We start from the raw sequence: 14,052 nt of genomic DNA on the forward strand, positions 1-14,052 counted from the left end.
AACTTGTCAGAGCATGTTAAAGCTCGAATTTTGGATGCTCCCCTTCAGTCTGAAGTTTTGTTTGGTTCTCCTGTGGAGTCAGTCTTGAAGAAAATGGAGGACAAAGCTAAGTCTATGCAGACTGTTAAAGATTTTTTGCAGGTGCAGCCCCCTAAGTTTAGCAGAAATTGGCCTACTAAGGGATGGGCTTATCCTTCTTCTGATTTACAGTCTAGGGGCAGATCTAGACGTGGTAGGGGCAGAGCTCATGCACAGGGTTCTTTTAGGCCTAGGACGTGGAGTTCCCCTGCACAGTCTACAGGTGAGGGCAGGGGCCAGTCCTTTCGTAAACAGACCCAATGGACCTGCATCTTCAGCTGCCCGATCCTTCCTGTCTGGCAGCTCCTCTGGGAGGAAAGTTGGCACTTTTCAGGCAAAATTGGCTTTTAGTTACCCAGGACAATTGGGTGTTGGACATTATAAACCAAGGCTACAAGTTTTATTTCCACACATTGCCCCCTTTCAAAGGCATGCCAGACGTTCCTCCTCAGCAAAAGGCAGAGGCTCACAAACAGATTTCTTTACTACTTCAAATGGGAGCTATCCAGCGGGTCCCTCCGTCAGAGGTGGGCCTAGGATTTTATTCTCGCCTGTTTCTTGTACCAAAGAAAGGAAACACTTGGAGGCCAATTCTGGATTTGTCTATTCTCAACACATACCTGGACATTCCAAAATTTAAAATGTTGACTTTGCAACAACTTCTACCTATGCTAGGCAAAGATCACTGGATGGTAACACTGGATCTCAAGGAGGCTTATCTTCATATTCCTATCAGGCCAAGCTGCAGGAGATTCCTGCGTTTTTGGGCTGGGACTTTACATTATCAGTTCTCTGCATTGCCCTTTGGCTTATCTACTGCGCCCAGGGTGTTCACAAAGGTTCTGGCTCCGGTGATAGCCTTCTTGAGGTTAAGAGGAATACAAATTTATCCTTATTTGGACGATTGCCTGATTCTTGCTCAAGACAAAGACAAGCTACTTCACCATCTTCAGTATGTTATGGCAGTGTTAAGGTGCCTAGGGTATTCTGTGAACGAAATAAAGTCCAGTCTAGTACCCTCTCAGGACATGTGCTTTCTGGGTGTGAGACTGAATACAGCCTCTCAGATGGCGTTTTTGACCCCGGACAAGCAAAGAAATCTTACCCTTTACTTCCAACAATTGTCTCTCCTGTCCAGGCTGACTGCAAGGACAGTCCTTCAAGCCTTGGGGTTCATGGCATCTTGTATTCTGGTGCTTCCCAATGCCAAACTGCATATGAGGAAGTTACAGTGGTATCTCAAAAGTGTATGGACTCAGCACTGCCACGATTTGGACACTGTCATTCAGATAATACCTTGCATTCAGAAGGAATTTTTGTGGTGGGCTCAGGAATGTCACCTAAACAAGGGACTCTCTGTGACCCGACCAGAGGCGAGTCAGATCTTAACGACAGATGCCTCGGACAAGGCTTGGGGAGCACACCTCAATGGAAAATGGGTTCAAGACACGTAGCCTGCCAGACTTCAACATTTGCATATCAACATGAAGGAGATGTTAGCAGTCCTATTTGCATTGAAGGCCTTCAAGGATCTACTTCACCCAGGACAAGTGTTGATTCAGACAGACAACACAGCTGTCATGTGGTACATCAACAAGCAAGGGGGAACCCATTCGTACCCTCTTTGCAGGCAAGCTATGATTTTGTGGGAGACTGCTCTCAGTTTGCACCTCACTCTTCAGGCAAGGTTTCTGCCAGGAGCACAGAACTCCTTAGCGGATGTTTTGAGCAGACAGATGGTGGATCCCCACGAGTGGAAATTGGATCCTCATGTATTTCGACAGCTGACAGTGTTTTGGGGGACTCCAGACATAGATCTGTTCGCTTCTCCACTAAATTTCCAGCTGCCAAGGTTTTGCACAAAGATGTTTCATCCAAAAGCTTGGAAAGTGGATGCTCTTTCATTCAGTTGGACCAATCTTCACGTCTATGCCTTTCCTCCTCTGCCTCTCCTTCCCAAGGTGCTCTTGAAGGTCAGACAGGACAAGCCCTCCATGATTCTTATAGCTCCAGATTGGCCACGTCAGCACTGGTAGAGGAGTTTAGTACGAGAGCCTCCTTGGCATTTGCCAGCAAGTCCACACCTTTTGTCCCAGGCAGGCAATTATTTCATCAATGTCAGGATACAGTCCCTACATCTGACAGCCTGGCATATTCTGTTCTAGACCCTGGAGGGTCGCAGCTTCCTCAACAAGTTTTGAATGTTATTTTGGAGGCCAGACGACCTAGTACAAGGAAGGTTTATGCTGATAAATGGAGGAGATTTTTTCTTTGGAGCAAAGCAAAGTGCTTTGATGTTTCAGTACCTAATTTGAGTGTTTCACTTCAGTATCTTACAGAATTACTAGACAAAGGTTTGTCTTTATCCTCTGTAAAAGTTCATGCTGCAGCCATTTCTGCTCACTATGACTGTGACCCACCTTTATTCTCTCATCCTTTGTTCAAGCAATTTCTTAGAGGGCAAAGAACATAAGACCCCCACGTAGAGCTCCTACTCCTTCCTGGGATCTCAATTTTGTGTTGGAGAAACTCACTTTATCTCCTTTTGAACCTGCAGCTACAGCTGAGTTGAAGTTTTGTCTTGGAAGACAGCTTTTTTGTTGGCCATTACGTCTGCTAGAAGGGTATCTGAATTACAGGCTCTAATGGCAGTTGAACCCTTCCTAATTTTTCATAAGGACAGGGTCTCTTTGCGTACTAACCCTACTTTCATGCCTAAAGTGGTCTCAAATGTAGCCTTAAACCAGTCTATTCATTTGCCTACTTTTTATGCTGATCCCCAAAATAAAGGGGAAAAGATTTTGCACTCTTTGGATATTCACAGGCAGTTGCGTTATTATTTGAACAGAACTAAAGGGTTTAGACAGTCTCAACAGTTGTTTGTTTCTTTTGCTATGGGTTCTCAGGGGAAACCTGTTTCAAAACAAACTATTTCTAAGTGGATTGGTCATTGTATTGCTTTTTGTTATTCTCATCATGGTAAGGAGATTCCGGCTGGAATCAGACCTCATTCCACTAGGGCTACTGCCACTTCTACTGCTTTCCTGAGGGGTGTAGCTACTAAAGATATTTTGGAGGCAGCTACTTGGAGTTCAGTGGACACCTTTTCTAAACATTATCATCTCCCTCTTTATTCAAAATCTAGGGCTGGGTTTGCCACTGCAGTTTTGCAGGGCATGTTAGCAGCCCCCAATGCTTTATGATTTGGCCAACCTCCCTTTACCTTTGCTTTGGGATTCTACCCACAGGTTATGACTGCAGCAATGTGAGATGAAGAACATAGTACAGTTTTGTACCTACCATAAATGTAGATGTTCGAAGATCCACATTGCTGCAGTCCAATTTTCCCTCCCTCCTTCCCCACTGTAGTTTGGGGTGGTTGTGTGGTTTGGGTTGTAATTATTGTTTGTACATGGGTGGTTGGATGTTTTCCTGTTTTTTGGTTATGGCCTTTCTTTTTAGGGCCTTCTGACATCTGGGGCAAGAAAGACTGAGGATATGACGTTGGTCATGCGTTTTAGTACCATGGCGTACTGACGTCAGATCTAAGCGACCATGACCGACGCCAGCCTAACACTTTGGTATTCGGGCCGACCGAGGACAGCGGACTACCCACAGGTTATGACTGCAGCAATGTGGATCTTCGAACATCTACATTTATGGTAGGTACAAAACTGTACTTTTTGTGCCTGGAATGAGAAAAAGGGCCAGAATCCTGGAAAACTGAATTTACCTAAAATATTACAGTATCTAGCTGAGCTGCTAAGCAGTGGACTTTCATTCTCCTCCATCAAAATCCATGCCTCAGCCATTTCTGCAGAATACAACACTGATCCACCTTTATTCTCTCACCCTCCTCTTAAGACAGTTCCTCAGAGGGTCTAAGAATATAAAACCCCCAAGGAAACAACCAATACCTGCTTGGGATCTCAGTTTTATTCTAGAAAAGCTGACCTTGCCTCCTTTTGAGCCAGCTGCCTCAACAGATTTGCAATATTTGTCCTGGAAAACAGCTTTCCTTCTAGCTATTACCTCAGCTCGTAGGGTATCGGAACTACAAGCCCTCATGGCTGTGCAGCCTTTTATCATCTTCCATCAGGACAGAGTTTCCTTACGAACCAACCCGTCCTTTATGCCAAAAGTGGTATCCAGGGTAGCTTTTAATCAGGCTATACACTTACCTACCTTTTATCCTAATCCTCAAAACAAAGGGGAGAGATTACTACATTTCTTGGACATCCGCAGACAACTGTGTTATTTGGACACAACAAAGCCTTTCAGAAAATCAGAACAGCTCTTTGTGTCCTATGCTATAGGAGCTCAAGGGAAGCCAATTTCCAAACAGACAATCTCAAAATGGATAGCCCACTGCATACGCTTTTGTTATTCTTTTCATGGCAAAGCTGTACCTACAGGCATCAGATCTCACTCCACAAGGGCTACAGCTACCTCTGCAGCTTTCCTCAGAGGAGTTCCTACCAAAGATATTTTGGAAGCAGCCACTTGGAGTTCTGTGCATACCTTCTCCAAGCACTACCACCTTCCATTATACTCCAAATCTAGAGCAGGCTTTGCCACTGCGGTCTTGCAGGGCATCCTGGCTCCTCCTAGTTGCACCTAGTGCCTGCCACCCCTTTCTTAGCTTTGGGATTCTACCCATCTGTTATGACTGCAGCTGTATGCACGATGAACACAGTACAGTTTTGTACCTACCATAAATGTAGATGTTAGTGCTAATACAGCTGCAGTCCAGGTTTCCCTCCCTCCTTCCCCTCTTGGGATAGGCCTATTGGCTAACACCTCCTCATACAATTTGATTGGGGTATTCATTTATGATGTATTTGCTTGCACTACTGTATTTTGATTATATGGCATTGCTTTATTACACAAATGTATGTATTGCCTTCCTTCTGGGGGCACCTGACATCTGGGGCAAGAAAAACTGAAGAAAATCGTGTCGGCTGGTTCTTTTATACCCCTGTCGCACTGACGTCAGGGAAGAAGCGACGACAACCGACGCCGGACCTAGACTTTGGAATTCGGCCGACCGAGGACCCGCCTGACGGCAGGAGAACCCATCTGTTATGAATGCAGCTGTATTAGCACTCGAACATCTACATTTATGGTAGGTACAAAACTGTACTTTGTGTACATCCAATGAATGCAGAATCTGCTCCCCCTTGTTCTGTGGATTGGGAAAAAGTTGGCAAATGAATGGTCTGATTAAGAGCCACACTGGATACCACCTTAGGCATGAAGGATGGATTGGTCCTGAGAGATGCCTTGTCAGCATGAAAAATGATGAAAGGCTCCACTGCCATAAGAGCCTGTAATTCAGAAATCGTAGCTGAAGTGACTGCTAAAAGGAAAGCTGTTTTCCAAGAGAGAAATTTTAAATCTGCAGTAGCAGCTGGCTCGAAAGGAGAGAGAGTGAGCTGCTCCAATAAAATTGAGGTCCCAGGCAGGGGTTGTAGCTCTCCTGGGTGGTCTTAAGTTTTTGGCCCCTCTAAGATACTGCTTTAGCAGAGGATGAGAGAAGAGGAGAGGTTCTGTGTAGCAGATTACCCAAATGTAATGACTGCAACAGTGGATAGACAGCAAGTTTCTTGGAGTGGTGAAAACCTGACAAAACAAGCACATGTTTTTATGTAAACATGCATATAATATGTGCATGAATGTGTGTAACTTTTACTTATTGTAAGGTCAAGGTTTTCAGGCTAATTTTGCTGTGTAAGAAGTATGTGCAGTGTACCTTATACTTAATGTGAAGTTATGAATTTTATTTGACTGTAAACTACATGAATTACAGAAGCTGTAGTCATTTGTGATCCGATGTATGAAAAAGATATGCATAGCACTACATGCATGTATGTTACTGTCACTGTTATGAGTTAATGTTTGGGTAGAAAGCCTTAATAGCTAGAAGTAGATTTGTAAGAAAAAGACATTTTCAAAAGTTTCAACCATTACTTTTTCCATAAGAATTTTGAATGCATGTATTACTGTGTAAATGTGACTAGATGAGTTATTTTGTATTAAACAGAGTGCTTTATGTATTTTCAGCCACGGAATAATGTTCGTATTAATGAAAAAAGGAAGGAGTTCAATGACATGGTTGGTGACTCGCCTAGTCAGAACACAAATGTGCGTTACCATGCAGATGAAACTGAAGAGAGGTTTGGAAAGTTCAAGGCAGGAATAGTAAGGTAAATATGAAAGTCACTGAATAAAATTTAATTTGATCATATTGAAACTAGTATTGTGTGGAAGTATAGAAAATAAGACCTCTTTGATTTGTAAGTTGTATTTTCATTTTGAGTTCCTGACTGTTGGCATTTCATCCATTGTCTGGTTGTGTCACATTTTTGATACATTAATTATTAAGAATTGTGTATAGATTCTTTTTTTGTAAAGTATAGGAGAAATTTTATGAAGTTGCATATAACATGCCCCTAAAACCTTGTGATGTATTTTTGTGTAGTGATGAACTACAGAAAGCACTTGGTGTAACAAGGAAAGACCTTCCACCATATATCTACCGCATGAGGCAGTTAGGGTACCCACCTGGATGGCTGAAGGAGGCCCAACTGGAGAACTCTGGACTGTCTTTATATCATGGAAATGGTAAGGCTGTGTTTTTTTTTTTTTTCCTTTTTTCGCTATATTCATGCCTTCAGTCTTATGACATTACTATGTTCCAGCCACAGATGTTCATCGTGCATACAGCTGCAGTCATAACAGATGGGTTCTCCTGCCGTCAGGCGGGTCTTCGGTCGGCCAAATTCCAAAGTCTAGGTCCGGCGTCTGTTGTCGTCGCTTCTTCCCTGAAGTCAGTGCGACAGGGGTATAAAGGAACCAGCCGACGCCATTTTCTTCAGTCTTTCTTGCCACGTGGTGCCCGAAGCAGAAGCAGTTCGCAAGTGCCGGTCGGCCAGCTCCTGAGATTATGAAATTTGGAAACCGAAGTCTTCTTAAAAGCTAAGTACCCCGTTGGGGAAACTTTTCTTGCCTCAGACCGATGTCAGACAAAGTTAATTGTATTTCTTGTGGGACGCAAATACCGCATAAGGATTTCCATTCCCTTTGTATACCTTGTTTAGGCCCAGACCACGATGTCTCGGTCTGTCGCTTTTGTGCTACATTCAGCAAACGCAGTATTAGGCGTCGGGCGGAGTTCGCCCAGCATTATTTTGGCAAAACATTTAACTATACTATGTCATCGGATACTCCGACTCCGGTTTTGTCTAAAAAAACGCAAAGACGAGGACCGACACATGAGGTCCGCGGCCTCTACCGACACCACGCCAAAGCCGCCTACACGTAGTCCGGTTCTCAGTGAGGCGCCTACACAGCCCCTGATTACCGACGACACTTCTTTGAAGGTGTCTCCTGTGCCCGAGGTCGCAGGCTCCTCGGCCCACACCCCGACTACAGATACCGAAGCCACTCTTGGCGTTGAAACTCAGAATGTGGACAGGTCCACCTCCACTCAAGGTGTCTTCAGACCTTCCTCTTCTTTCTCCATCAAGGCTTTCACAAAGTCTAAAGCAACCATGCACTCTGAGACCAGCTACACAGGGCCCATCTCCAGGCCCCATGCCTAAGAAACAGATGCTTAAAATGGCTGAGGATTTAATTACTCTAATCAGAGGTTCTCAGCCCCCACCGGACAAAAGGCCCAGAGTGGAGGAAGATTCCCCCTCCTCTGATCAGGGCTCCATTATTTCAGAGCACTCTGATGATGAGGAACATTCTTACTCCCATTTTGAAGACTGTGATGCGGAGGAGTCCATCCCTTCTGTATCCCCCCCTGAGGATTACTCATTTGGGGAAACTTTGCATACCTTAAGGGAACACTTCCATTGGGAAGGCCAGGATTATTCAGATTCCAAGAAAAGGCTCAGGGAATTTCTCTTGTTACCTCAGCATAGGCCTCTGGCTATACCTCCTGTCTTTGACATCCTAGATGATGTTTACTCGGAGGCCTGCCTTAACCCAGACTCTCTAGCTCCAGCTCCAGTTAAGCCTGACAGGTACTACAGGGTTCCTGACTCACACCAATTTCTTTATAAAAGCCATGCTGCTGACCCAGAAACCATCTCACAGGGCCCCAAGGGAGTTAAGGCCTCCATTGCCAAAAATCCATTGCCTTCAGAGAGAGATTCCAGATCCTTAGAAAGGTGGGGAAAAAAGGTATATACCTCGGCTACTTTATCCATGAGGGCCTTCAACTGTCAGTTTCATATGCTAAAATACCAACAGATGTTCTTCATCTCACATTGCTGCAGTCCTTACTTATGGGTAGTCCGCTGTCCTCGGTCGGCCCGAATACCAAAGTATTAGGCTGACGTTGGTCATGGGTGCCTAGATCTGACGTCAGAGCGTCAGGGTATAAAGGCGCATGACCGACGTCATATCCTCAGTCTTTTTTGCCGCATGGTCCGATGCAGAAGCAGCGTTGGAAGTGCCGTTCGGTGTTCTGAAATTTTTCGTTTTCGGAGTTTCAGACCGATACCAAGTTGGGCTAAGTACCCCGTTGGGGAATATTTTAGTTTTTTCTTGCCTCAGTTACTTACCGGATGTCAGAAAAAGTGAATAATTGTATTTCTTGTGGGAAACAGATACCGCATAGGGATTACCACTCGCTTTGTATTCCTTGTTTGGGACCGGAGCACGACGTAGTTGGGTGTCGGTTTTGTGCTAGGTTTAATAAGCACTATAAACGGAGGTTAGATTGCGCTAGGTTAGTCTTTGGCAAGAGGTGTAATTATAATATGCCGCCGGATGTTCCAACGCCTGCTTCTACTAAGAAGCGCAAAGACAAATCTTTAAAGCCTAGGCAGGATGATTCGTCCGTTCCGGACGCCGGACCTTTAGAAGCTACAGCTGAACAGGTTGATCCGGCTGAAGTTTCTGTTGAGTCCCAGGGGGAAACTTTGATTTTACAGGATGTGGCCTCTCAGGAGGCAGGTCAGGCTGAAGGGGCCTCTCAGGTTACTATTCTCCCTTCTATGCCTAAGGTGGTTAGGCCTTCTGCTACTGTTTCTAAGGCTCCTTCTAAGGGCAGGTCTGTCTTGCCTTCCTCTGGTGTCAGTTCTGGTTCTTCAGGGTCTGTGCCTAAAAAGCACATGCTTAAAATGGCAGAGGATTTGATTACTTTACTTAGAGGTTCTATTCCCCCGCCTGATAAAAGGCCCAGGATGGAGCCAGAGTTGGAAAGTTTGGAGCAGGCCTCAGATGATTCGGAGTCTTCCGCTGAAGACATTCAAGATTTCCCTCCTTATTCTGATTCTGATGCAGAGGATTCCACTCCTCCTGCTTCTCCTCCAGAGGATTTTTCATTTTCAGAAACTCTGCATTCCATGAGGGAGCATTTTCAGTGGGAGGGACAGGATTACTCTGATTCACGGAAGAGACTTATGGAGTTCTTGTTTTTACCACAGCATAGACCCTTAGCTATACCTCCGGTTTTGGATGTTGTTTCAGATGTTTTTTCGGAAGCTTCCCTTAATCCAGATTCTGTGCCTCCTGCCCCAGTTAAACCGGACAGGTATTACAGGGTGCCTGAGGCTCATAAATATCTGTATAAGAGTCCTAGGGCAGACCCAGAAACTATTAGTCAGGGGCCTAAGGGTGTTAGAGCCTCTGTTGTTAAGAATCCGGTTCCTATGGATAAGGAAGCTAGAGCTTTGGATAGATGGGGTAAGAAGGTGTATACCTCTTCTACTTTAGCAATGAGAGCTTTGAACTGACAGTTTCATATGTTGAAGTATCAGAATTTCCTCCTTTCTCAGCTAAGGTCTAAAGTGGATGCTTTGGCAGAGGGCATAGAGTGTAAAGAATTGCAGGATTTAGTGCATGTTTCTGAACAGGTGGGTAAGCACTCTTTGCAATGTGGTTTTGATGCTTTACAGGCTTCTTCTAGGGTGGCTGCCACTGGTTCAGTTATTCGTAGGCACGCCTGGCTTAAGGATCAGAATTTGTCTGAGCATGTTAAGTCTAGGATTCTGGATGCCCCTTTACAGTCTGAAGTTTTGTTTGGTCCTCCTGTGGAGTCAGTCTTAAAGAAAATGGAAGACAAGGCTAAGTCTATGCAGACTGTTAAAGATTTTTTGCAGGTACAACCTCCAAAGTTTAGTAGAAATTGGCCTACTAAGGGGTGGACGTACCCTTCTTCTGATTCTCAGTCTAGGGGTAGATCTAGGCGTGGTAGGGGCAGAGCTCAGAATACTTTCAGGCCGAGACAATGGAGTTCGCCTGCTCAATCTGCTGGTGAGGGCAGGGGCCAGTCCTTTCAGAACAGGCCCAATGACCTACATTTTCAGCTGCCAGGTTCTTCTTGCCTGGCAGCTCCTTTGGGAGGAAAGTTGGCTCTTTTCAAGCAAAATTGGCATTTAGTCACCCAGGACAAATGGGTATTGGACATTATAAACCGAGGTTACAAGTTCTATTTCCATACCATGCCTCCTTTCAAAGGCATGCCAGACGTCCCTCCTCGGCAAAGGATAGAGGCTCGCAGACAAATTTCTTTACTTCTTCAATTAGGAGCTATACAGCCAGTTCCTCTGTCAGAAGTGGGCCTAGGATTTTATTCTCGCCTGTTTCTAGTTCCAAAGAAAGGGAACACGTGGAGACCAATTTTGGATTTATCTATCCTCAACACTTACCTGGACATTCCAAAGTTCAAGATGCTGACTTTACAACAACTTTTACCTCTGTTGGGAAAAGATCACTGGATGGTTACTCTGGACCTCAAAGAGGCTTACCTTCATGTTCCTATCAGGCCCAGTTGCAGGAGGTACCTGCGTTTTCGGGCTGGAAATTTACATTATCAGTTCTCTGCATTGCCCTTTGGCTTATCTACTGCCCAGAGTGTTCACAAAGGTTCTGGCTCCAGTGATAGCATTTTTCAGACTAAGAGGAATACAGATTTATCCTTATTTGGACGATTGCCTGATTATTGCACAAGAAAAGGACGAACTTCTTCATCATCTACAGTATGTGATGGCAGTGCTAAGATGCCTAGGGTATTCTGTGAACGAAACAAAGTCCAGTCTAGTACCCTCTCAGGACATGTGCTTTCTGGGTGTGAGACTGAATACAGCTTCCCAGATGGCCTTTTTGACCCCGGACAAACAAAGAAGCCTTTCTCTTTATTTCCATCAAATGTCTCTACGGTCCAGGCTGACTGCAAGGACAGTCCTTCAAGCCTTGGGGTTCATGGCATCTTGTATTCTGGTGCTTCCCAATGCCAAATTGCATATGAGGAAGCTTCAATGGTATCTCAAAAATGTATGGACACAGCACTGCCAAGATCTAGACACTGTCATTCAGATAATACCTTGCATTCGGAGTTTTTGTGGTGGGCTCAGGAATGTCACCTAAACAAGGGACTCTCTGTGACCCGGCCAGAGGCGAGTCAGATTCTAACGACAGATGCCTCGGACAAGGCTTGGGAGCACACCTCAATGGAAAATGGGTGCAAAACACGTGGCCTGTCAAACTCCAACATTTGCATATCAACTTGAAGGAAATGTTAGCAGTCCAGTTTGCATTGATGGCTTTCAAACATTTACTTCACCCAGGGCAGGTGTTGATTCAAACAGACAACACTACTGTCATGTGGTACATCAACAAGCAGGGGAACCCATTCTTACCCTCTTTGCAGGCAAGCGATGATTCTGTGGGAAACTGCTCTCAATCTACACCTCAATCTTCAGGCAAGGTTTCTACCAGGAGCACAGAACTCCTTAGCAGATGTATTGAGCAGACAAATAGTGGATCCTCACGAGTGGAAATTGGATCCTCATGTATTTCAACAGTTGACAGTGTTATGGGGAACTCCAGACCTAGATCTGTTCGCTTCTCCACTAAATTACCAGTTGCCAAAGTTTTGCACAAAAATGTTTCATCACACAGCTTGGAAGGTGGACGCTCTATCATTCATTTGGAACAATCTGCATGTATATGCCTTTCCACCTCTGCCTCTTCTTCCCAAGGTACTCTTGAAGGCCAGACAAGACAAGCCAACCATGATTTTGATAGCACCGGATTGGCCTCGACAACACTGGTACCCACTACTGAGGAGCTTAGTACGAGAACCTCCATGGCCTCTGCCTTTGATTCCGCACCTTTTGTCACAAGAGGACAGTCACTTCCTCAATGTCAAGATTCAGTCTCTACATCTAACAGCCTGGCATATTCTGTTTTAGACTCTGGAGGGTCTCAGCTTCCACAACACGTTTTGAATGTTATTTTGGAGGCCAGGAGGCCTAGTACCAGGAAAGTTTACGCTGATAAATGGCGGAGATTTTTTATTTGGAGCAAAGGAAAGGACTTTGATGTCTCCAAACCTGATTTAAGTGTTGCTCTTCAATATCTTACGGAGTTATTGGACAAGGGTTTGTCTTTCTCCTCAATAAAGGTCCATGCTGCAGCCATTTCTGCTCACTATGATTGTGACCCTCCTTTATTCTCTCATCCTTGGTTTAAGCAATTTCTTAGAGGGGCAAAGAATATAAGACCCCCACGTAGAGCTCCTACTCCTGCTTGGGATCTCAATTTTGTGTTGGAAAAACTTACTCTACAACCTTTTGAGCCTGCAGCTACTGCCGAGTTAAAGTATTTGTCATGGAAAACTGCTTTTTTGTTGGCCATTACCTCTGCAAGAAGGGTTTCTGAATTACAGGCCCTCATGGCAGTGGAGCCTTTCCTGATTTTTCATAAGGATAGGGTATCTTTGCGTACTAATCCTTCCTTTATGCCTAAGGTGGTTTCTAGTGTGGCCTTAAATCAAACTATTCATTTGCCTACTTTTTATGCAAACCCCCAAAATAAAGGAGAGAAAATTTTGCATACTTTGGATATTCACAGACAGTTGCGTTATTATTTGAGCAGAACCAAGGAGTTCAGACAGTCTCAGCAATTGTTTGTTTCTTTTGCTTTGGGTTCACAGGGTAAACCTGTTTCAAAACAAACTATTTCTAAATGGATTGGGTTTTGTATTTCTTTCTGTTATTCCCATCATGGTAAGGAGATTCCTGCTGGAATCAGGCCTCATTCCACTAGGGCTACTGCTACTTCTACGGCCTTTCTAAGGGGGGTAGCTACAAAGGACATTTTGGAGGCAGCTACTTGGAGTTCAGTACATACCTTTTCTAAACATTACCACCTTCCTCTTTATTCTAAGTCTAGGGCTGGATTTGCCACTGCAATTTTACAGGGCATTTTAGCGGCCCCTAATGCTTTATGATTTTTACCATCCTCCCTTTCCCGTTGCTTTGGGATTCTACCCATAAGTAAGGACTGCAGCAATGTGAGATGAAGAACATAGTACAGTTTTGTACCTACCATAAATGTAGATGTTCGAAGATCCACATTGCTGCAGTCCAATTTACCCTCCCTCCTTCCCCACTGTAGTTAGACTTGGTGTTATGCTTTAGGTCATGGTTGTTGTTGGGCATGTTTTTGGGAGGTATTCTGTTTTTGGCTGTGGCCTTTCTGGTTTGGCCTTCTGACATCTGGGGCAAGAAAAGACTGAGGATATGACGTCGGTCATGCGCCTTTATACCCTGACGCTCTGACGTCAGATCTAGGCGCCCATGACCGACGTCAGCCTAATACTTTGGTATTCGGGCCGACCGAGGACAGCGGACTACCCATAAGTAAGGACTGCAGCAATGTGGATCTTCGAACATCTACATTTATGGTAGGAACAAAACTGTACTTTTTTGTTATCACAATTGAAGAGTAAAATGTCGCAACCTGAACAACCAGACTTGGAGATACAGGATTTGACGTATAGTGCAGAACAAGTGGGTATAAGCATATCTTACAATGTGGTTTTGATGCTCTAGAGGCCTCGTGTAGAGCTGCTGTTTCAGGATCAGTCATACGTAGGCATGCCTGGCTCAAGGAACAAGCCTTGCCTGATCATGTCAAAGCTAAATTACTAGACGCCCCTCTTCAAAAGGA

The 14,052-nt window shown here is 44.7% G+C and overlaps 1 protein-coding gene across 1 annotated transcript in view; it reads left to right on the top strand.

The window, feature by feature from the left end:
- Positions 1-14,052, top strand: part of ZCCHC8 (zinc finger CCHC-type containing 8) — a 1,340,563-nt gene that overhangs the window by 826,356 nt on the left and 500,155 nt on the right. Inside the window, 2 exon segments of the mRNA XM_044068587.1 lie at positions 6,142-6,284; positions 6,560-6,702. Of these exon segments, the coding sequence (XP_043924522.1) occupies positions 6,142-6,284; positions 6,560-6,702 (286 nt within the window).

This window comes from Protopterus annectens, chromosome 4.part0 (genome assembly GCF_019279795.1).
Source record: "Protopterus annectens isolate FY-2018-M chromosome 4.part0, PAN1.0, whole genome shotgun sequence".
Taxonomy (NCBI): Eukaryota; Metazoa; Chordata; order Ceratodontiformes; family Protopteridae; genus Protopterus; species Protopterus annectens.